We start from the raw sequence: 22910 nt of genomic DNA on the forward strand, positions 1-22910 counted from the left end.
CAGGAACAAGAACCGTTTCACAGCAGTTCCTGGCGTGCGCTGACCTTCCTCACCTCCCCAGCCCCGGGAGAGGCCAAATTCAGAACCGGCAGTAACAGGAACCATCCCAGCAGCGACCTTCTGCTCCAGAGCTTGTGTGTTCTGCTGCCAAACAACTTTAGATTTCAAAGATGAAACTCGTACCTTCAGAAGGCGTGTATCGGCCCTGTGTGTCCGAGCCTGCTGGAGCTTGGGGTGCTCTGGGACCCCAGGGCGTGTGGGCTGAGGGGGCTGGGAGCTCCCGGTACACCTGCAGCCCAAGGCTGGGGCGAGTTTAGCCAGGTAAAGCTCATGTTTGTGACCCCTTCGCAAGGGCCCAGCAACACCTTACATCTCTGAGAGCAGAACTGCAGCCTGGGGACCTTTGTTCCGTGCTCCATCCCTGGTTACTTTGGGGATTTAACGGTCCCCGGTGCTTAGATCCTCTGCCTGGCCCCTTGTCCCCTTACCTTGGTACAGTGCGGCGGGCAGCGCAGTCCTGCGGGCTGAAAGAAGTGGGAGATAACGAGGAGTGGACAGTGTACTGGACGGACTACTCGGTGTCTCTGGAGCGCGTCATGGAGATGAAGAGGTTCCAGGTAAAGCCCCTGTGTGAAGGCTGCCCGGGGAGAGCTCGGGAGGGAGGGACGGGGGCGGGGAGTGGAACAATGCGTTGCAGGATGGAACAGAAGTGTCCAAAGTGGCCCCCGTGGCCCCCACTGTGCATCAGTTCCAGAGGGTGCAGGTTCACAGACCTTTCCTCCTGTTGTGCCGCTGGTGCGGTGCCATCAACAACACTCCGGCAGCTGGTAGCATGAACTGGAGAGCTTCCAACCCCTTTAACGTAGTGTGTAATAAATGGTTCTCAATGACAAACGGCTCCCTTCCTGAAGCTGCGATATTCTGGGGAGGGAGAGCTTCAGGACTGTGGTGGAACTAGCACATAAATCACGCTGGTGAAGTTCAGATAAAGCAGCTGCAGCGTAATCTTGTCCCTCAGCAGACGTTCAAGGCGACCGCAGGCCCAGCTTTCCCGTTCTGCGTGCCGCTTTCCCCGCAGGCAGTTTTCCTCGGGTCTCGAGGAGGATCCCTGCTGTTCCTGTGCTGATTGTTTTTCATCTGCACCTCTTTCAGAAAATCAACCATTTTCCAGGCATGCTAGAGATCTGCCGCAAGGACTTGCTGGCTCGCAACCTCAACCGCATGCTCAGGCTCTTCCCCAAGGAGTACCGCATATTTCCCCGCACTTGGTGCCTGCCCGCCGAGTGAGTGATCCACATTAGCTCAGCTGAGAGCAGGGGTATGGAATTGGGCCGTGGGAGCCTCTGTATGACAGGGCTGGGATGGAGGGGCCTCTCGGAGGTGTCATGTCTCAGCCTGGTCCTTCCGAACCATCCCTGGGGCTGAACGGGGTGTTGCGAGACATTTCTAGTTTCACACCTCTGTAATTCCCATTGGAGCAAGTTATCCCGTGCCGCGGGCAGGGTCCTGCCACAGGGCCGAACCCATGGAGAGGGCGGGTAGATGTGAACCACCCCCGAATTCCTCGAGCTTTGGGCAGCCGGCTGGCTCCTCCGCTGAAATGCAGGCGAGCGATGGTGGAAACGCAGCTGAAAGGGACCAAAGAGCACCAGGAGGTTGGGGGTTGCAGGCAGACAAGAACCCATTCACAGACAGATTTTATTCTTACCGTTTCCTGAAAACCTCAACATGGGGCTCCCATCACCTGTTCAGTACTGAACTGTCCTCGTGGTTAGAATTATTTTCTTAATATCTGACTTAAAAGCACCTTTGCTGAAATATCAGCTCTTCGGTACTTTCCCGTCCGCCCTGGCCCTGGGGAGCAGTGGTTTGCTGCGTCGTGCTGACAGTGTGTTGTGTCCAGAAGGCAGTTGCCACGTGTCCTCAGTCATCCTGTTTCTGGAGTAGACAGACCTAGTTCTCTCATATTTCTTCCCAGGCTGCGTTTCCTGACTCATGTTGCTCCTGGCACTGTTTTGGGAATTCGTCCTGTTTGCCTCTCTGTTTCCCTAAAGTGGTGCCCACTAGAGAGACAGAGCTTCTCCATCCGGAGCAAAATACCTAATTGTCACATGGGCTTGAGTCGTTGGCGCCTCGCACTCCCCGGGAGCTGCTGAAGATCAGCCGTAAGGCGATAGCCGTGCTCGGCTGCCAGCCCCTGCGCCCTGTGCGGAATGCTCTGCCCTGGCCCCCGCCCCGGGGTGATGAGCTGGCACCAACGGGACCTCACGACTTGTCTCTTCCTCCTCCTCTGCAGCCGGGGCTTGTTTATTTTCTCCCGCTCTCTGCTGTGGCAGCAGAGCCAAAACCTCACTGATCCGGTATGCACAGAGGTGACCGGTCCCTGTGAACCTCCCAGCAGAGGTGGAGATGTCTGCAGGTGGAAGGTGGAACTGGGAGAGGACCAGTGTGTCACTGGTGTGGAGCAGGACTGGCCGCGCTGTTCCTCGGCTGCAGGGGCTTGGGCTGTGCTGGCCCGCAGCACCACGGTTTCAGTCCCTAACTCTTCTGAGACAGTTCAAGGCTGTCTTTTTTGCAGCATGTAACCATCACCCCTTCCTCGCACAGCTATGGGGATTTCCAGGCCTACAGGCGCGTGAGGAAAACCAGAACGTTCATCTGCAAACCAGACAGTGGCTGCCAGGGGAGAGGGATCTTCATTACCCGGAACGCAGAGGACATCAAGCACGGGGAGCATATGATCTGCCAGCAATATATCTCGAAGGTACTGGGGACAGCCTGGACGTGCAGCCTCCCAGCTCCTCCAGCATCCCCGACCTCCCCGCGTCCTTTGCCCTGTGCCTGCCCGGCTCTGCCCGGGACACCGGGGTGGCTGCGGCGCTGCGGGGACACAGTGGAAGCTCGCCTGTGTCCTCCCTGCCGATCTGCCCAGGCACGGCACAGGCAGTGCAGACGGAGCAGCCACCCTCAGGGAATCGCAGCGTGCTTAGCAATGTCTCTGTATCTCATGCTTGCTCCTGCCTTTTTTCTCTACAGCCTTTCCTTATTGACGGCTTTAAATTTGACATGCGCATCTATGTGCTGGTCACATCTTGTGACCCACTGAGGATTTTTGTCTACAAGGAGGGTCTGGCCCGGTTTGCCACCATGAGGTACATCGTTCCCAGCAGCAGAAACCTGGTAAAAAGGCAGAGTTTCCAAAAAGCTCACATAGTATCTGTAGGTGTTAGTCCCTAATGTGTCCCGGGGGTGTTCCAGACCTTGGAAAGACAGGGACTGGTGGATTTCATGGGGCCCAGCTTTATTCTTTCCTGTTCTCCCCTCCCTCTGTGCCTCCTCTGCCTCCTCACAGGGGGTATTTCAGGGGTGTCTGAAGTAGATCTACTCCCAGGCCGCACATCTGGGCTATTTACTGGCATTATGACAGAATCATGGAGTTGTTCTGCTTGGAAGGAACCTTGGAAGGTCTCGAGCACAACCTTCTGCTCAAAACTGCATCAACAATAAATTCAGATCTGGTTTCTTGGGGTTTCACCCAGTCAGGTGTTGAAAACCTGCAAGGACAGAGACCCCGTGGTGTTTCTGGGCAACACTCCTACTGCTTCTTGCCTCTATGAGCATTCCCAAGTCCACACCGTTCCTTGTCTGCCTGCACTTTGGGCAGAAAAGAGGGACCTGGGGGTTGTCTGGTGGTACTGGGACAGCCGAGGAGAGACAGGGCGGTGCAGAGCACGGCCGTGCATCCCCAGGCTGGTCTGTGACCCGCGGATCCCAGCGGCACAGGGACTGTGGCGTTGGCTGCTCTGCTGTCGTCACGGCTGCCCCAAGGCACCCCGGGCTCCTGGTGTCCCGGCTTGTCCCAGAGCTGCACAGCTATAGGTGTATATGTGCATACATGTGTATGTGTGTATATATGCATATGCCCTCCCTGACTCCAAGACGTGCATGTCTTGGCGGAGGCTTCTGCACTGGGTGAATGGAGGAAGAATCTCCAGGGATGCGCTGCAGGTTCTGCTCTCAGGGGTCCCTTGTTCACCGGCGTGGCTGTGGCTGGAACGGCGTTTGTGGGGTGGCTCCCGTGCTCTCCCAGACATGGGGACAGAGGGGGCAGAGCTCTGTTGGCTCAAACTCTGTCTAGAGAGGGAATCACCAGCGGAATCAACTCCTTTCCAAGTCACCGCCTAGAGGAGACAGGAGTGGGGAAGCGGGTGGCCAGATCGGCGCTGATGGGGCTGGTTTTATTTACGCTCTGTAGCTGAGAGGAAATGATGGTCTCCTGCGGTTCCTCTCGCAGGGCGATATCTGCATGCATTTGACCAACTATGCTATCAACAAACGTAACGAAAACTTCATCCAGGATGACACGGTGGGCAGTAAGAGGTATTGTCTTCTCCAGGTACCGCAGTGCCCGTGTACATCCCGCAGGAAAGCTGCACTGGGGATGCTGCTTCCAGCTTTCTTGAGGCCAATACGGTATCATGTCAGCTCTTACCATCTTCCGTCTTCCCCACAGGAAACTGTCCACCCTGAATGCCTGGATGGCGGATAACTGCTACAACACAGCCAAACTCTGGGAAGATATTGAAGATATTATTATAAAGACTCTGATTTCAGCTCACCCTGTGCTGAAGCACAATTACCAAAGCTGCTTTCCGAACCACACCGCTGGCTGCGCCTGCTTTGAGATCCTGGGGTTTGACATTCTGCTGGACAGGAGGCTGAAGCCGTGGCTGCTGGAGGTGAGGACGGAGCCGCCTCAGGCTGCGCCGCGAGCAGCGGAGACTGGGGAGGCTGCAGAACGAGGGGCGGTGGGATGAGCAGAACTCGTTTGGCTGAAAAGGGCCACCTTGTTCACACAGTTAAGCAGGCTGTGAAGACAAGCAGCCAAGCAGCCCGCTGTGGGCTGAGCAGGGTCTCAGAGCTGTTCCCTCGCTGGCAGCAGGGACTTTCCTGACCCGTGGGACTCCTGACCTTACGACAGCTGCAGTGCGGCCGGGCATCACCGCAGGGCAGCACCGCCGCTGCCCGCAGCTCCTGTGCCTGTCGCTGTCACAGGGAGGCACATCCAGGGACAGCGTGTGGCAGGCTGGCTGCTGACCACGCGTCCTGGCAGCTGCCCGGTGAGACGAGCTGCTTGCTTTGGCAGGTGAACCACTCCCCCAGCTTCACTACGGACTCTCGCCTGGACCGGGAGGTGAAGGATGCTCTGCTCTGTGATACCATCAACCTGATAAATGTGCACGCCTGTAACAAAAGGAAGGTGCTTGAGGAAGACAAGCAGCGGGTAAAGGAACGGCTCCTCCAAGCCCCTCAGACTGTCCGTGTGTCCAGGTATTGCCCTTCCCTGCAGTGCTGCAGGTCCCGGTGAGAAAATGTGGGGCACGGTGCAGCAGGATAACATGGAGGCTGCTCCCGGGGCTGTGACACTGTACAGCCTCTGAGATCCCCCAGGACATCTGTGTCCTGCGAGGAAGAGCAGGGCTGGTCTCTGGGATACCTGAAATTCCTGCTGCTCTGGGTCCTGTACAGAGTCATCCCAATCGCGCTGTGCCCGCTTGTCGCATCCCGCACTGTGACGGGCTGTGCCACCTCCCCGGGGTCACGGGGATGCTCGCAGGACGGGTCACAGCCCTGCATCTGCAACCAGGGGTACCCGGGGACACGGGGCCCTTCTCCAGAGCAGGGTTCCTCTCCCGGGGCTGGGGTTCACCCCTTCTCTGTCTGCGTGTCCCGTTGTGAGTAATTAATCCACGTGGCCTCCCGAGCCTGCTGCCCAGGCTTCTCCTGCTACGAGGGCGAGACAGGAGCTGCCTCCTGCTCCCACTTCCATAGGAGGAAGACCCCCCACAGCATGCAGAGGCCTGATGTTCCTGGAACAGGCACATCGTAACAACTTCTCTAGTGACGGGGTCGGAAGGGCTGTGAGGCAGGGAGTGAGCCTGGGCAGCAGGAGAGGGATCTGGAAGCCAGCACTCTGCAGGCAGAGGATGAAGTGTGGGCTGTGTTGGTTCCATGCAGCACACCCACGTGAAACGGGCTCCCAAACTGGGAAGGACGGGGGAAGGTGCTGCTGGGCCCGTGTCCCCCGGCCAGGACGGCTCCCGGAGCCCCTGTCACTGTTCCTGTGCCTCCTCCGTCCGCAGGCGCGAGGAGCTGCAGAGCACGCAGGCTGCCTGGCTGTCGCAGGCAGAGCAGTACGAGAACTCGCACCTGGGCGGGTACCGGCGCATCTACCCTGCCTGCGGAACAGACAAGTACGAGCCCTTTTTCAAGCAGAGCAGCTCCCTCTTCCAGGAAACCGTGTCATCCAAAGCACGAGAGGAGTGTGCCAGGTACACTGCACCCGCGGAAACCCCCTCAGGGGGTGGCACTTGCTTCTGATCCCTCTCGGGGACGGCTCTGTGCTTAGGAGATGTAACTGAGCGGGCAAGAGCTGGAAGGGAAGGCGGCTGCATGTGCCGCGTCACCCTGGCAAAGCCACTTCCACATGTACCCTTGAGAGGCGAATGCGATATCCCAGTGACCTGGGGACGCTGGGGCACCATGTCGCAGTGTCCTCACCCTTCGGGCAGGCACAGCTGAATTCAAGGGCAGTTCTTACAGCAGTGAGAGTCTCTTTTAAAAGCACTCCTGGCTCATTTCTTGGCACACTTCTATTATGGTTTATTCACTACAGAACATCTGGCTAAGTAAAATGTGCTCAGATTGAAGGCTTCATTTTGCTGTTATACCTCTTATTGAACCAGTGACCAAGACTGTTGTTCCATGGCAGGCAGCAACTGGAGGAAATTCGCCTGAAAAAGGAAAAGTTGGAAGCTGTTACCAAGAAGAAGAAAACTGAGAGGAAAGAAGACGTGCAGGGAGAGTCAGCTGGGGAGAAATCCCAGATCCATAATAAAAACACAGCTCCCACAATGCGCCTCAGCTCCAGAAGGACCAGGATGTGGGACAGAAAGGTACCTCGCTCTGGTCACTGCCCGGCTGTGGGGTCTGGGAGCAGCGCTGGGCCGTGGGTGTCTCCCAGGGACCAGAACTGAGAGGCTGCAGGGCTGACAGCTCGTGCTGGCAGGTACCTGCAGGCACCAGTGTTGTCCCCTCCCTGTTGTGGCTCCTACTGGCATCTTCATTCTGCTCCAGCCCAAAGTCTGTAACTCTCCTTAGTGCTCGGAGCAGCCTGGGGCTTTGTCCCTCTTGTGCATCACTAGTGCTTCAGCTTTGCTGTAACTCCAGTGCTTCTTTCCTAAGGCACAGCACTTGCAGTACGACTCCATGCAACCCCAGGATATTGTGGAATATGAGGAGAAGAAAAGAGTAAATGCTCTTCTGCAGCGTGAGAACCTTATCCGAGGCCTGGGCATCATAGAGCAGCTCGCCCAGCTGCTTCCAGCAAAGGACAGACCAGCCGACATGCAGAGATCCTGCACCGCTGTCCCCAAGAGCCAGGTAACTGAAGATTGCCCAGACACGTCCTGCGAGGCCAGCACAGGAGTCGGCCACTCGCGGGAGGAGCGTGAGGAATGAACCACAGGCATTGAGCATCTCTGGTGTGGCTCAGTTCAATGAGATCCGATGCAGCGCCTGGGGCCGTGGGTGACGTGACTTTGTCCCTTCCCGAAGGAACGTGCTGGGGCTGCGCCGGTCACCTGCACAGAGCCCCATCACCTTCCCCTGGGGACCCGCTCCCCGCCACAGCAGAGCAGCCCACCGCGCTGTTGCTGTGGGGACACTGCTGTCCCCAGCACACAGCTCTGTGTGAGCCGCTGCTCCAGGGCAGTCCTGTGATTCCTAGCTGAATAAAATTAATTCCTGGGTAGGCCAGGAGCCAGGAGCACTAACATGCAAGGGGTGTGGTAACAGAGCACACATAGTAAAGAGGGCCTGAAGGGAAGCGTGGGAATGTCTAAAAACAAGCAAAAAGAAGTCTTTAGGTGAATTCTGCACTGCAAACAATATCTCTCCCTGAGCATCTTGCTTTCTGCATGAGACCGTTCCCCATATGGGAAAGGCAATGAGCTGGTGCACGTGCCTAAAACCTGCAGGCTCAGCCCTCGGCCTGGGGCTCCCTCTTCAGCCAGCCTCACTCTGCGAGAGCCCGTCACACTGCGAACCTCAGTGCTGCGCCCCAGCCCGTCCCGAGCAGCAGCTGCAGGCTGGGCTTCGCTGAGGATTGCGCAGGGGAACCGGGGTTTGGACCTGCAGTTAAAGCAGACCTGCCTGGTTCTCCAAACTGAGCCTTGGCTGCCACACTGAGCCCCAAACCAGGCTACTGGTCTAAAAGCACGAGGGGGGAGCCCCGTGGGGCCTGTTCGGGGGCACTGACGGTCACCTGTGTGAGGGAAGGGCTGGTTCTGGACCTGCCGTTAATGAAAAACCTTGTGAAAGGGTCATTGCCATCCAGCGGCACTGTCTGCTTCCAGAAAGCCTCCTGCTCCTGCCGGGAAGGGTGACACATCAGGAGGGTGCTGGTGGGCTCAAGGCACCAGAGCTGCAGGAATTATTCAGGACCTAGGAGTCTTCTAGTACCTTACAAGAAATTGGAAACTGTCCATTTATTTTAACTAAAGAAGCCTAAGAAGGGATTTGATCTGTAAGAACTGATGATAGCTGCCTTTACCAGACAAAGCAGAGCGGAACCTCAAACCCAAGCTCTGCCTAAAATCTGGAGAATTTTTTCTGTAGTGAAGGATAATGTGAGGGTGGGTCAGATCCTTTGTCGCTGGAGTCTTCCCAGCCCGCTCTGGTGTTTCTTCCCACAGCCCCCGCTCCAGCCCAGCCCAACGTCACGGGCAGGGGACGGGCGGCCCAGGCAGGCAGCTGCCGTCACCCCCGACGATCCCAGCCGGGACAGTGACTGGCGTGCCTGGGGAGAGGGCGCAGGGCGACGCTTCAGCGAGCGCCTGTAGATGACTAGAGAACTTCTCGGCGCCTCATGTCAAGGCCCCTGGAGCTAAGTCGCGGCCACTTTCTTTCCTTCCAGCCGCAGTTTCTCTGGGGTGCCCTTGGAGGCCAGGACACCCACCGCTTAATGACGCTCATCCCCTTCTCGCTCCTGGGAGGTCCGGTCCGGCCTTCGGCACAGCGGCTCGTGCACAACCCCCGAGCCGAGGCGCAGCCGCCAGCCAGCTCGGGTCCTGCCACCAGCACCCTTTCCGTTCGAGGCCAGCGCATCCCGCACCACGAGCAGCACACGGCGCGGCAGCGGGCGCAGAGCACGGGCTGGCTGCGCGGCCCGGCAGCGGGGATGGCAGCGGTTCCCCAGCCCTGCAGTGGACCCGTGGAGCTGCAAGCAAGAGGCCAGTGTCTGCGGGGCACTGGAACCAAGGCTGAAGGCTGTGAGTATGAGTTGCCTTTGGCTCTGAGCGTCCATGTTGTGGAGGATCCTCAGCGAGCCAGAGCTGCGGTTGTTCCTCGGCTGGCCAGGGTGTGAGGAGCAGGAGGGCTGACAGTGCTCTTGTGTCTGCCTGGCCCCCACATCTGCCTGTGCTCTTCCAGATGAAGCTGGCAGGCTGTCCTGTGCAGGCAGCTGTCACCCGGTGTCCCCAGCCAGCATGGGCAAGGTCACAGGCAATGGCATCTTCAGCCCTGCTACAGCCCCGGAGCTCCCCATCACGTCCACCGCCCACATGCTGCACACCTATGCCTCACACCACACCAGTGCCTTGCACACCTGCAGTGCGAAAAGCTCAGGTAATGTGGCAGAGAGGATGCCAACGCTCAGCCTTCCTCCCCGAGGGTGTTTGCCAAAGAACCACAGCTGCTGGACCGGGCCGGTTGCTGAACCCCCTGACTGGAGCCTGGGCCCCAACATGGGTCCCACTGCCCACCCCGGGCAGCTGTGCCAGGCCAGAGGCTGGCGCCTGTGCCCCCACCTGCGCTCTGCCTGTGCCCCTTCCTGCACCCGAACCCCCGGCGGCTCCCCGCTCCCTGCCCCCGCGGGTGCTCCCGGCCCCTTGTCCCCGACCGCCTGCCCGGGACCGGGACCCCAGGGCAGCCGTGCCGGGCATCCCAGCGCCTCCCCGCCCGGGGCCGCCCCGCCGCCGGCCCCGCCCGGCTCCCGGCCGCTGTTCCCGGCCATGGCGGCGCTGCTGCGGCGGGGGCTGCGAGCGGCCGCGCTCCTCAGCGGGGCCCCACGGCGGACGGCGGCGGCCGCGTGGCCCGGGGACCCGGAGCCGCCGGACCCGGTGCTGGAGGAGACCGAGAGGTGCGGGGTGGCTGGGCCGGGAACCGGGCCTGGAGCGGGGCCGGGCGGGCGCTCACGTCTCTCCCCGCAGGGCGCGGCGGCGGCGGGCGGCAGCGCGGCTGCAGCGGGAGCTGGGCGGGGGACGCGGCGCCCCCGAGCGCACCCTGAGCTGGCGGGCGATGGAGCAGATGCGGTGAGAGGCGGGGCCGGGCCGTGCCCCGGGGGCCGTGCCCCGGTGACCGTGCTCCGGTGACCGTGCCCCGGGGGCCGTGCCCCGGTGACCGTGCTCCGGTGACCGTGCCCCGGGGGCCGTGCTGTTCCCGCAGGTTCCTGCGGCAGGAGCTGCCCGAGGAGTGGCCGCTGGAGCGCCTGGCCCAGGGATTCGGCGTCAGCCCGGACGTGGTGCGGCGGGTGCTGCGGGGCCGGGGCTGTCCCCCGCCGCGCCGCCGCCTGCGGCAGGACGAGCGGGCGCTGAGCGCCGCAACGGCACCGGGACCGGCTCCGGCTGCCGGTCACGAGGTGCGCGCTCCCGACGGGTCGCTGCTGTACCGGCTGCCGCGGAGCCGGGGCGGGCCGGGGCCCGACGCGCAATAAACGGCTGCAGGGGACCCGCCTCCTCCGCGCTGCTTCCGCCGCGCCGGCCATGGGCTCCGAGGCGGCGGCGCTGCTGGAGGCGGCGGATTTCGCGGCCAGGAAGCACAAGGGACAGCGGCGGAAGGACCCCGAGGGCACCCCCTTCATCAACCACCCCATCGGTGCGGAGCCCCCGGCACCCGCACCCCCGCAACGCCGCCTGCCCTGGGACGGCCCCGGCAGCCGCGTCCCGCTCCCGGGGGACCCACGGGACCCCCCCCCCCCCCACTTCCTCGGAGCACCGCCTGTCCCGGAGCCCTCCGCCTCTGGAGAAAACCAGGCCACCTCCCCTGTCGCGTGTCCCTGCCACCCGACTCGGGGCAGAGCCCCGGAACACAGCTCCCCCCTCCCCGCCAGGCCCCCTCCTCCTCCTGCCCCCGGCTCTGGGGCTGCACCCACGCTGTTTCCCTGCCCGGAACGGTGCCCACGGGAGCTGCCACCCTGCCCGGCCCAGGGTCCCCTGTCCCCACCACCTGCCTGGCCTGGGGACAATGCGCACGCCGCGGGCACCGGCCCTCGGGACCCTCCTGCTTGCACCAGCCCGAGGCTTTCACCCCACAGGACGTGTCCGCGGGGACCCCCCTGCCCCAGGCACTGCCCGTCCAGGACAGACCCCGGGGACCCCTTTCTGCCCCCGGAGCTGCCCGCTCCCCCTGCCCCTTCCTAGCGCTCTGCTCTGCCTCGCAGGTGTAGCCAGGATCCTGGCCCACGAGGCTGGTGTCACAGACATCGTCGTGCTGCAGGTAACACCCTGCCCGCCCCGCTCTCCGCCGGGCCTGTCCCCGGGGCCCCCAACGTCCCCTCCTCGTCCCAGGCCGCCCTCCTGCACGACACGGTGGAGGACACCGACACCAGCTTCTCCGAGATCGAGGAGCTGTTCGGGGCGGAGGTGCGGCGGGTGGTGGAGGAGGTGACAGACGACAAGACGCTGCCCAAGGCGGAGCGCAAGCGGCTGCAGGTGGAGCGGGCGGCGGGCAGCAGCCCCCGTGCCAAGCTGGTCAAGCTGGCGGACAAGCTCTACAACCTGCGGGACCTGAACCGCTGCACCCCCGAAGGTACAGCCCGCACCGGGGCCCGGCACCGGCACCGCGCCGGGGGCGCTGCCCGCGCTCGGGGGACGCTGGCACGGTGGGGGCTGCCCCGGCCCCGCTCCCGAGGGGACGCCGAGGGACCCGTCGGCCCCGGCCAGAGCTGCTCCGAGCCTGGCCCGGCTTGGGGGGCGGGTGTCCCCGTGTCGGGGGCGGGAGGGGAGCGGCCGCCTGTGCCGGCGCAGCGGGACCGCGGTGCCGGCGCTCGGTGGGTGCCCGGGCTCGCCGAGCCCGCGCCGGGCTCGGGCAGCAGCTTCGTGCCGGCGGAGCCGCAGCTGCGCGGGCAGCGCCCCGGCACGGCCGCTGTCCCGCCCGCGGCTCGGGATCGGTCCGGGGCGGCGCCGCCCCCGGCGCCCCCGCGGCCGGACGTGACGCACGCGCCGCGCGTGTCCCCGCAGGGTGGTCGTCGGAGCGCGTGCAGGAGTACTTCCGGTGGGCGGCGCGGGTGGCAGCCGGTCTGCGCGGGACGAGCCCCCCGCTGGAGGCGGCGCTGCGGCGGCTGCTCGGGGAGCGCGGGCTGGCCCTGTGAGCGGCACCGCGGGGCGCGGACCGACGCTTCCGGGGAGTGCGCGCGGGGCGCGGCGGCCAATAAACGCGCGCAGAGCGGAGCGTCCTGCGTCTCCTGTTGCTATGGCGCCGGGCACTTCCGCCGCGAGCTTCCGGCGGGGCCGCGGCCGCGTTCGGGCGCTCCGGGTCCCCGCCGCCCCGCCATGGCCTTCGCCGGCCGCCGCGATGCGCCCGAGCCGCCCGACTTCGGCATCCTGAAGCGGCTGGCGCGGGACCAGCTCATCTACCTGCTGGAGCAGGTCCGGGCCGGGCGGCGGGGCGAGGCCGGGCCCCGCAGGGGTCCCGCACCGGGCGCGGGGGTCGCGGAGGGGCCCGAGCGGGGTCGGCCCCGGGCGGGTGGTGGGGTGTCGGTCCGGGAGGGGGATCGGCCCCGGGACCATCCCGCGGGTCGTCGCCCCAAGCCCCGCCCGCCCGCAGCTCCCCGGGAAGAAGGACCTGTTCATCGAGCCCGACCTCATGAGCCCCCTGGACCGCATCGCCAGCGTCTCCATCCTCAAGGTACCGCGGGGCTGCGGCGGGTGGCCACTGCTGCCGCTGCTGCCGCTGATGCCCTGGCCTCTCCCCGCAGCAGCACGAGGTGGACAAGCTGTACAAGGTGGACACCCGGCCGGCCCCCAGCTCCAGCGACCAGTGAGTCGCCCTGGCACGGCCCCCGGCCGGGGCAGCACCCGCGGGGGGCAGGTGCCTCTCCCGGCTCCGGGTTTATCCCCGCGCGGTCGGCTGGTCCCCGGGCAGCACTGCTGTGGGCCTGGGCTGGGAAGGCAGGGCCAGCACAAGGGGCCTCTCACTCCCTCTGCGTCCACAGGTTCTGCTTCCTCGTCCGGCCGCGGCTCAGGACGATGCGGCACATCGCAGGTGAGCGCGGCGCCAAGGCGGGGGTGACACTCGGGTTAGTGGGTGATGCATCGGCCCCGCGCTGGGGATCGGGCTGCAGCTGCCTGGGGAGCACAGGCGTGGGGAGCATCCTGTGCCGTGGGGCTGGTGCTCTGGGTGCTGGGGTCAAGTGGGCTGGAGAAGGGCTTTTGGCGCAGCCACAGTCTTGGCAGACAGGCGCCACACCTGCGGTTTTGCTTTCTGCCTGAAGTATTGGGGGTCCTGTGAGATGTGGGACCCTGCACCCCATGGGACAAGACGGGTTGTGCTGGTTCAGGAGGAGGCAGCCTTTGCAGAGTCTGCCGGGGTTTCGTCCGCAGATATTGTCAATGCAGACAAGATGTCGGGGAGGAGCAGGAAGTACAAGATCATCTTCAGCCCCCAAAAGGTGGGTCTGGCTGCGCTCTGCTGCCACTTACCCCATCGCTCTGTTTCTGCCCGACCTTCGTGCCTTCCACCACTTCTACAGACACCAACAGTTCTTTGTATCTGAATGAGAAATGTTTAATTAAAACCAAATGTTGCGATGCCTGGGGATGAGCGGGTCACCTCCATCGCCAGATGTCTCTGTGCTTGGAGCACAGCTGGGCCCTGAGGGTCTCTCCTTCTCTTCCAGTTTTATGCATGTGAGATGGTACTGGAGGAAGAGGGAGTCTTTGGTGGTGAGTGGGGCCGTGGCTGCTGCCTCGCGGGGCTGCCTTGCAGTAGCTCTGGTGTCGCAGAATCCCAGTTGGATCCCTGTACGGGGATGCCTGTGCGGGCAGGGATGGCGGGTCTGGGTGAGCACGGCTGCAGGCAGGGCTGTGCGCACCCTGGCATCCTCCCCGGTCTGCGGGGAGCACAGAGGGTCCTGCCCGGAACCCCCATGAACAGACCCTGTTGTTCTGCTCCCCACACCCCGTTTGCGGGGCTGTTGCGTTTCTTGAGGATGTTTGTGCCGCGAGCTGGGTCACTGTCACCTTTCCCTGTCCCACACTCAGATGTCACCTGTGACGAATGGTCCTTCTACCTGCTGCCCCTGGACGAAGACATCATCAGCATGGAGCTGCCTGAGTTCTTCCGCGACTACTTCTTGGTCAGTAGGATGGTGTCGCTGTGATGCTGCCCTGCGGGTGGCAGCCTGTCCCTGTCCTGTCTGTTGGGCTCAGGACAGAAGAGCTCTGTCAAGGAGCTGTTGGGTGACATCCTGCTCGGTCCCCTCAGGCCCTTGTCTGCTGTCCTGGGGTGGCTTTTTCCAGGAGCAGCAGCTCAGAGGGGCTGTGGTGGTTCCTTCTCCTGTGCTGGCCCCTCCTCTGCTCCCCCCCTCAAGCAGCTTCAGGGTGTCCCAGCACATTCCTGTGTGTGTTCTCCCTGGAAGTGCCAGCTCCGTCCCCAGCCCATCCCCTCCATGGCAGTCCTTTCCCAGCCAGCCCAGACTCGCTCCCCAACCTCTCGCGGTCCCTGCAGGAGGGAGATCACCGCTGGATCAACACCATCGCTCGAGCCCTGCAGCTGCTGAACTCCCTGTACGGACCCTTCGGCAGAGCCTACGGCATCGGCAGGTGTGCCAAGGTACAGCCGCGCTGCCGGGCTGGGGAGCTGCTCCACTCCCTGGGGTGTGGCTGGGGGGAACCGAACCCCACCAGCTGTGTGGTGTCTGCATCGTTGTGGGGGTGGCACCGCGCTGCTGCCCCTTCCCCGGCGGCTCGCAGGACTCGGCAGTCTATGGGCACTCTGCCATCCTCCAGCCAGCGCTGCGTGTGCCGAGGTCGGGCGGGGGGAGCCGCGGCACCGTCTGCTGCTGGTTGGGGTGTTGCGGAGCACCCTGTGCCCAGGGGGAAAGCGTTGGTGCCCAGTGTTGGCCAGTGAGCCCCAGGCCTTCTGCAGCCAGTTGTCCCCGTGGGATGCCATGGCCGTGGGACGTGGTGGCCCCTGGCTGGTGGCATGGGAGGGGCCGGTGCTGGGGGAGGCTGTGGCTGCTCCCCTGGCACACCCTGCCCTGCACAGATGATCTACGAGCTGTGGCGAGACCTGGAAGAGGAGAGCGAGGGCGACGGCCAGGGCAGGACACCTGAGATCGGCAATGTCTTCCTCATGGATAGAGGTGGGCGAGGGGGCAGCGGGCTGGGGCCAGCCCAGGGGGAGCGGGTTGGGCCGGCAGTGCAGCTGGAGAGGGACCTCGGGGGTACGGGGCACAGCGGGGCTGCGGGGCAGGGGCTGCAGGGAGCACGAGGGCAGCCTGGCACTGCTCCCTTGCAGACATGGACTACGTGACGGCGCTGTGCTCCCAGGTGGTGTACGAGGGGCTGGTGGACGACACTTTCCGCATCAAGTGCGGTAGGTTGCTGGGTGTGTGCCGGCACGGTCGGAGCCAGGGCCCACGAGCTGCCGCCGGGGCCATTCCCGCGGGGACAGTCCTGCCGCGGGTGCTGAGGCTGCACACGGGGACACGCTGGCTCTGACCGGGCAGTGTTGCCATTGCTGCTGCCTTTGTGCAGGGCTGACATGGGAGGTGTCACTGTTGCTGGGGCAAAGCAGCTCCTTGTTCCTCTGCAGGGAGCGTGGATTTTGGGCCAGATGTCACCTCCTCTGACAAGAGCATTAAGGTGCTGCTCAACGCCCAGGACAAAGTGAGTCCCCGCATGGGTCCCCTGTGCCCCAGTGGCACCAGGAGGTGGCTGAACAGGACATTTCCCTCCCTGAGCCTGGGCGGGGGGGTGGGCACTGCTGGGCCTCAGGGCGCAGGTCGGGACGGGCGTTTAGAGACAGAGACACGCGGGCTGCGGGGGAGCTCAGCTCCTGCAGCCGCAGCCCCTGCATGCGGGGGGTGTCATGCCAGCCCATCGATGTTTGGGACACTGACCCCCTCAGGGGGACACCGCCTCACCTTGCTGCTGTTCAGGCTCCTGGAAAGTGTCGGCTGCGGGTGCTGCGGTGCCGGGGCTGGCGCTGCCGCGGGGGGTACTCAGCACAGGCTGCTGCGGGCTCTGCAGGTCTTCAGCCAGATCCGTAACGAGCACTTCTCCAGCGTGTTCGGCTTCCTGAGCCAGAAGTCACGGAACCTGCAGGCACAGTATGACGTGAGTGTCACCCAGCGTGTGGGACCCCGCGGTGCTGTCCCTGCACAGCTGTGTCACCTCCCGCGTGCTCTGTCTCTGCAGCGGCGCCGCGGCATGGACATCAAACAGATGAAGAACTTTGTGTCCCAGGAGCTGAAGGGGCTGAAGCAGGAGCATCGGCTGCTGAGCCTGCGTAGGGCCGGCTGGGCAGCAGGGGGAGAGGCTGCCGGGGGGGGCTGGAGGGACAGCGGGGGGTGGGAGGTCCCTGCTTGTCCCCAGGAGGGGCAGGTGACTCCAGCAGGGTTGGGGCAGCAAAGGTTCACACAAGTGTCCGTGGGGGGCTGGGGCACACGCTGCGTGTGGAGCCTGTTACTTCTCCCAAGTGACCGTCTCTTGACTCCACAGATATTGGTGCCTGTGAGTCCATCATGAAGAAGAAAACCAAGCAGGACTTCCAGGAGATGATCAAGGCTGAACACTGTGAGTGCTGGTCCCTGCCCCACGGTTGTGCCACCCCTGTCCCCATCCTCACTCCTCACACTGGGTGTCCCTGCGTGACCACACTCTGCCCAGACCGTCTCTACCGAGGGGTCTCAAGATGCTGAACAGGCTCAAGCTGCCCTTCAGAGGGCTGGTGTGTGGCTGGGGGGCTCAGCACCGTTCCCCGGGGTGCGGGGACGGCTCTGCCCAGGCTCCAGCTGGGGCAGCCAGTATGAGCCCGGGGGTGCACTGAGGCTGCCCCCCCCAGCTCTGCTCGATGGCTTCGACATCCGCGAGAGCACCAGCTTCATCGAGGAGCACATCGACCGGCAGGTGAGACCCGCACCAGGGGGATGGGCTGAGCCGGGGGACACAGGCCTCACCGTCTGTCCCCCCCCAGGTGTCCCCCATTGAGAGCCTGCGCCTGATGTGCCTCCTGTCCATCACGGAGAATGGTGAGGGCTTGCGGGGGGGCGCTGGGGCCCCCAGCCGTGGTGCAGAGCTCACCCCCTGCTGCCCACAGGTCTCGTCCCCAAAGACTATCGCTCCCTGAAAACCCAGTACCTGCAGGTGCGTGTCTGGGGCTCGCAGCAGAGCCAGCGCAGGGGCTGTCCCCTGCCTGCTGCTCCCCAGGACACTGGGGACACCCCCGCGCTCTGCCTGTCCCTGTCCCTGACTGGGGCGGCTCTGAGCTCGCAGTGGGGGCTCCGCGCTGACCCGGCTGCCCCTTTGCAGAGCTATGGGCCCGAGCACCTGCTGACCTTCCACAACCTGAAGCGCATGGGGCTGCTGACAGAGCAGGCGGCTGGGGAGACCCTGACGGCCGTGGAGAGCCGAGTCAGCAAACTGGTGACAGACCGGGCTGCGGGTGAGCGCCTGGGCAGGGCCCCCGGGAGCTGCTGCCCACAGCCGCTTGCGGCGATGGGAACGATTCGTACAGACGCAGACAGACGCACAGGCACGGAGTACTTGTTAGCAGTGCGAGCAGAGCCAGGCAGAGCTGAGCAGTGCTGAGCCAGGCTGAGCTGACTTTTATTAACAATTCTCAATGTATAGGTTTACAGATATGGGCTTGGACTAAGAGGTTAGACAGGATGTTTTTTTCAATAATTGCTATTCTAAACACACCACACTCATGTTGTGACTGTTTTCAGTCACGTTCCCATGCATATCTTGTGGGCGGTGTTCCAACCCACTCGTTCACACGCCCAGGCCCAACATTCACACATCATACGTACGGTGCGGTTTTCCAACCTGAGATATCACTCTCACTGGCCTGGGCCAGGGTAAGGGACCCCTTGCACTCATAAAAAACACTTCTATATAACCTGTCCCAAGGCCCTCTAGCTGGAACCGCACATCCTGTCGTTCCCACATCTCCCCCTTTTTTGTTTTTGAACATCTGGTTCACAGTGAGCGCAGCAAGGACCCTGGCTTCATTCTTCTTGATATTCTGTATCATTCTCCAGATGATTCAGAGGACTACAAGAAAAAATATTACACAAGCACATCCAATTCCCACAAAAACCCATATATATAGATTGAGGCCTGAAAACCATGGTTTTGGGTCTAACCACTTTATGCTATTAGAAAATGTCATCTATTATGTCTTGCAGTGTTAATTCTTGCAAATCATGCAATTGTTTTTGCAGGGCACTGACTAAATCCTGAACCAGGCCTTGCACATTAGCTGACAATGCTCTCTGGAGATGTTGTTTCATTTGAGTCCGCTCATGAACACTATCATTCCATTTTAATGGTGTTACACATAAATTCTTTTGAGTATATTCTAAATCGCAATGCACTTTTATTCTGGTACCTCCTATCCACAACAAGGCTGCTTCACAAATATTTATTGCAGAGGTGTGAAGAGTTGTTGAGTGTTACTCTTCCCCTTAGATGACTGCTCTCCAGCCTCAGCAGAAACTGTCTTTACGGAAAGAAGTTTGACTCCTTCTTTATCTGTGTCATGAAGGCACTCAAAAATCAGTTTTAGGTGGACAAGAATTAAGTCCCCCTTTTTTGTTTTAACAATATTTGTTTCAGTGTGGAATGCGCTTGTTCAATAATAGCTTGTCCAGTGGGAGAACGTGGAATACCTGTGACGTGCAAAACACCCCATTGCTGTAAAAAATATTGCGTGGATCTGGCAGTGTAGCCAGGATCGTTGTCAGTTTTAATCTGTTGTGGCACACCCAGCATAGCAAAACGGAGGGTCCAGTGGCACTGAACATCCTTGCTGTTTTCACTAGTATGAGCAGATGCACAAAGCATACCTGAAAAAGTATCTATAGAAACATGTACATATTTCAAATGACCGAAAGATGAGACATAAGTAACATCAGTCTGCTAAATGGCATTAGCTGTGAGCCTGCAAGAGTTAACTCCAAGGGAGTGTAAATTTGTAATAAGGCCTTGATGTTCCGGGCAAGAGCAAACTATGTGTTTTGCTTGTTCGAGTGTCAGATAAAACACCTTTTTTAAAGCAGCAGCATTTTGATGGAAAAAAACATGCGAAGCCCTGGCAGACTGGAAGTGGACTGTAGCTACAGTGTAAGAGTCCGCAACTGCATTTCCTTCTGTTATAGAACCTGGTAAAGTTGTATGAGAGCGTATATGAGTAACAAACGGTGGGTGTTTGCGAAGCCGTAATGCAGTTTGCAATGACAGAAACATTTCAAAGAGCTGCTTTTGTGAGATTTCTTTAAGATAGGTGGAGGGGATGCGCTGTAAGACCTTGACTACGTGCTCAGAATCACAATTCAGATTTAGAGGTTCTTCCTTAAAAAGCTCTAAGTAATGTAAAGCTGCACCAAGTTCTACTAATTGGGTTGAGCCATCAATAATTCTAATAGAATGATGCCAGTTGTTATCTTCATGCCAGACCACTAAAGTTGCATGAGATTTCCCTGAACCATCAACAAAAACTGAGTTTGTGGGATCGGACCAAATACAAGTACGGTCTGTGGCCTGCTGTCAAAGACATGCAGATTCTGCAGCAATTTACATTTAGGCATGCCAAAAGCTATGCTGTTAAGAAAATCAGCTAGTGCAATTTACAAGGACATAGATTGCGAGTAAGAAAATAAAAATCAGATTTCACAAATGGTACATGTATGACAGATGGGTCATGGCCGAAGGCCCGAATCCGCTCTCTGCATTTTTTGATCAGAGTAACAATCAATTCTAGAAGCCGAGTAATAGTTTTATGGAAAGAATTGGGGGAAAAAAAATCCATTCCGAGTATATCAGTCTGTTTTCATTCTCATCATACTGTCCCACAATAGCCACAGGTTGTTTTTGTGTTGTCACTATAAATAGACAAATCTGCAAGTGTAATCAAATGCAATCAGCCTGTAAGGTTGTCATAAACTTGTTCACCAAAGTCTCTAACCCCATTTTGACTGTCATGTTTATTGGATATTGTTTTTCCTTACTGGATTGAAGTCCTGTTTCAGTTCTATCATTGTAGTGTTGGCTTTACCGATACTTCCCAATACTAGTGGAAATACAGCATCCAAAATTTCCTTGGAGATTTCTCGCTTGCAGCAAACAGATCTGCGCCTTCCAAGCATCTTCTTATGGGACATGCAACTAAACAGAATTTTCAGGAAACGTTATTTGAGCTTACAATTTATTTAACAAATCCTGACCTAAGAGAGGTATAGGGCTTCCTGGCAAATGCTGTTCTTTAGTAAGCTGGACTGGGCAAGGCTTTGATTAGCGTCTCATCTGGGGTGCTACAACTGTTATGCCCAAAACAGGATTCTTTATCCAGTGTGCATACAAAAGAGCCAAATTTAGTATGCCGAGATGAGACACAGCCCATCACAGAGTGGCGCAAGTCTGGATGCTGGAATAAAGCTAGCATGCTAGAAAGAAAAGTAACACACAAAATGTTATTACACACAAAATCTCACCACCACATTCATGCAGCAAAGAGCTAAATTACTTATGGGCTTTTGCATTATCACAAAATGTACATTGCGAGTCCATGGATTCTCGTTATTTAACAGTTTGTGAATTTACTGTACCATATAACAGGCAGAGCCAGGAGCTCTGTGTGTCCCCCTGCCCAGCCTCTGGCCGTCACTGACCCAGAGCCTCTGAGCTGCTTCTCCTCCCTTTGTTTTCCAGGAAAGATCACAGATGCCTTTAATTCTTTGGCCAGGAAGAGCAACTTTCGAGCCATAAGCAAGAAGCTGGGGTTGGTACGTCCCTGCGGGGCTGCTGCTCTGTCCCTGTCCCTGCTCTGCTCGGTCCGTGCCTGGGTCTGCCGGCTCTGCGCCCCCAGACACGCAGTGCACGGGGCCGGCAACGCGGGGGCTTCTGCCCGGGCAGGGGCTGCTGCAGGCCGCCCAGACCCCGCGGCGGGAGCAGGCCGGTCCTGTAGGTGGGTGTCGCACATCACAGATCCCACGGGTGGACGGGGAGTATGACCTGAAGATGCCGCGGGACATGGCGTACGTGTTCAGCGGTGCCTACATCCCCCTGAGCTGCAAGATCATTGAGCAGGTGAGGCCGGGGAGCAGTGCGTGTCCCCAGCCCCGGCTCCTGCGGGGGTCCCGGGGTGGGGTGTTGGGGCGCGGGTCGGTGCCTCCCTCTGCTGAGCCCAACCCGTGCCCCGTCCCGCAGGTGCTGGAGCGCCGGGGCTGGCAGGGCCTGGAGGAGGTTGTGCGGCTGCTCAATGGCAACGAGTTCTCTGTCTCAGGTAGTGCCAACGCTGGGCGAGGGGGCCTGGGAGTGGGGAGGAACCTGGGGCTGGGGGTCCCATAGCACTGTGGCCCGTCCAGACAGCGCTGGGGAGGACAACCCCGCCGGGGATGCCCGGCGTGTGATCCTCGCCGTCTTCCTGGGTGGCTGCACGTTCTCCGAAATCGCGGCTCTGCGGTTCCTGGGGAAGGAGAGAGGTAGGAGCTGCGGGAGGGGCTGTGGGCCGAGGTCACGGCCAAAAGCGAGCAGCAGCTGTGCTGGGGGTGGCGAGACCCCTCCTGGGGAACAGCCCTGCCCTGGCTGGGGCCCGGCTGGGAGCGCAGGCTCTGCCCCATGGCGCTGTTCCACCGCTCTGCCCCACTGCTCTGTCCTGAGCGCCGCCCCAGGCTCAGCCCCACTGCTCTGTCCTCAGCTCCGCCCCATGGCTCAGCCCCATGGCTCAGCCCCACTGCTCTGTCCTCAGCTCCGCCCCATGGCTCAGCCCCATGGCTCAGCCCCACTGCTCTGTCCTCAGCTCTGCCCCATGGCTCAGCCCCATGGCTCAGCCCCACTGCTCTGTCCTCAGCTCCGCCCCATGGCTCAGCCCCACTGCTCTGTCCTCAGCTCTGCCCCATGGCTCGGCCCCATGGCTCGGCCCCACTGCTCTGTCCTCAGCTCCGCCCCATGGCTCGGCCCCACTGCTCTGTCCTCAGCTCTGCCCTATGGCTCTGCCCCATGGCTCGGCCCCACTGCTCTGTCCTCAGCTCCGCCCCATGGCTCGGCCCCACTGCTCTGTCCTCAGCTCTGCCCCATGGCTCGGCCCCATGGCTCGGCCCCACTGCTCTGTCCTCAGCTCTGCCCCATGGCTCGGCCCCACTGCTCTGTCCTCAGCTCTGCCCCATGGCTCGGCCCCATGGCTCGGCCCCACTGCTCTGTCCTCAGCTCCGCCCCATGGCTCAGCCCCATGGCTCGGCCCCACTGCTCCGCCCCAGGCTCAGCCCCGCGGCGCACGGGCACTGGCGGGGCCTCTCTCTCCCGCAGGGTTCAAGTTCATCTTCCTGACCACGGCCATCACCAACAGCGCCCGCATGCTGGAGGCCATGATCGAGGCCAAGGCCTGATGCCCGGCGCGGGGGGGCTCTGCCCGGTGCCAATAAACCTCTCGCTCCCAGCACCGCTGCGGCTCCGGCTGTGGCTCCGCGCTGCGGGCCGGGGGCGGGCGGGTCCCGCGGGGCAGCGCCCTTAGGGGCGGCCCTGCCGGGGTCGAGGGCAGCTGGGGCCGGGGCGGGGGGGTCGGCAGGGTAACCGGGGGGACGGGCGGGTCCCGAGGGGCGGGGCCACTCCGGCGCGTGCGCGGTG

The 22910-nt window shown here is 61.2% G+C and overlaps 3 protein-coding genes across 4 annotated transcripts; all 3 read left to right on the forward strand.

Moving 5' to 3' along the window:
• Window positions 1-550: 550 nt before the first annotated feature.
• Window positions 551-10595, forward strand: TTLL13 (tubulin tyrosine ligase like 13). The gene is given in 15 exon segments (XM_065641356.1): window positions 551-617; window positions 1153-1283; window positions 2608-2764; window positions 3037-3180; window positions 4295-4380; window positions 4514-4739; window positions 5147-5331; window positions 6144-6332; window positions 6773-6956; window positions 7246-7443; window positions 8978-9332; window positions 9493-9931; window positions 9933-10201; window positions 10272-10373; window positions 10507-10595. Coding segments are annotated over 14 exon segments (2661 nt in total). The 5' UTR covers window positions 551-596; the 3' UTR covers window positions 10349-10373; window positions 10507-10595.
• Window positions 10596-10734: 139 nt separating this feature from the next.
• HDDC3 (HD domain containing 3) lies at window positions 10735-12966 on the forward strand. Its single transcript, XM_065641355.1, has 5 exons — window positions 10735-10935; window positions 11501-11556; window positions 11628-11868; window positions 12300-12426; window positions 12886-12966. Exons 1-5 carry the CDS (start codon window positions 10824-10826, stop codon window positions 12926-12928), a joined length of 579 nt encoding a protein of 192 aa, XP_065497427.1. The 5' UTR covers window positions 10735-10823; the 3' UTR covers window positions 12929-12966.
• VPS33B (VPS33B late endosome and lysosome associated) lies at window positions 12550-22815 on the forward strand. Of its 2 annotated transcripts, none has more exons than XM_065641352.1 (23): window positions 12550-12707; window positions 12886-12966; window positions 13037-13098; window positions 13274-13323; window positions 13662-13729; window positions 13958-14003; window positions 14322-14416; window positions 14788-14892; window positions 15328-15424; window positions 15580-15657; window positions 15877-15950; window positions 16314-16400; window positions 16482-16572; window positions 16785-16859; window positions 17128-17192; window positions 17260-17314; window positions 17383-17429; window positions 17595-17727; window positions 20997-21070; window positions 21273-21374; window positions 21495-21570; window positions 21653-21769; window positions 22593-22815. In XM_065641352.1, exons 1-23 carry the CDS (start codon window positions 12612-12614, stop codon window positions 22670-22672), a joined length of 1854 nt encoding a protein of 617 aa, XP_065497424.1. In that variant the 5' UTR covers window positions 12550-12611; the 3' UTR covers window positions 22673-22815. The 2 variants fall into 2 exon arrangements, with proteins under 2 accessions (XP_065497424.1, XP_065497425.1); XM_065641353.1 differs by having other exon boundaries at window positions 12572-12707; window positions 13040-13098.
• Window positions 22816-22910: the final 95 nt, after the last annotated feature.

This window comes from Caloenas nicobarica, chromosome 10 (assembly GCF_036013445.1).
Source record: "Caloenas nicobarica isolate bCalNic1 chromosome 10, bCalNic1.hap1, whole genome shotgun sequence".
Lineage (NCBI taxonomy): Eukaryota > Metazoa > Chordata > Aves > Columbiformes > Columbidae > Caloenas > Caloenas nicobarica.

What these genes read in the sequence shown, in the direction of transcription:
- HDDC3 (XM_065641355.1), top strand. Translation starts at nt 10,824, where the DNA reads ATGGGCTCCGAGGCGGCGGCGCTGCTGGAGGCGGCGGATTTCGCGGCC. An exon ending in GAACCGCTGCACCCCCGAAG is followed by an intron (nt 11,869 to 12,299) that starts GTACAGCCCGCA and finishes GTGTCCCCGCAG; the next exon opens with GGTGGTCGTCGGAGCGCGTG. An exon ending in GGGGAGCGCGGGCTGGCCCT is followed by an intron (nt 12,427 to 12,885) that starts GTGAGCGGCACC and finishes GCCCGCCCGCAG; the next exon opens with CTCCCCGGGAAGAAGGACCT.
- VPS33B (XM_065641352.1), top strand. Translation starts at nt 12,612, where the DNA reads ATGGCCTTCGCCGGCCGCCGCGATGCGCCCGAGCCGCCCGACTTCGGC. An exon ending in TCATCTACCTGCTGGAGCAG is followed by an intron (nt 12,708 to 12,885) that starts GTCCGGGCCGGG and finishes GCCCGCCCGCAG; the next exon opens with CTCCCCGGGAAGAAGGACCT. An exon ending in GCTGCAAGATCATTGAGCAG is followed by an intron (nt 21,375 to 21,494) that starts GTGAGGCCGGGG and finishes CCCGTCCCGCAG; the next exon opens with GTGCTGGAGCGCCGGGGCTG.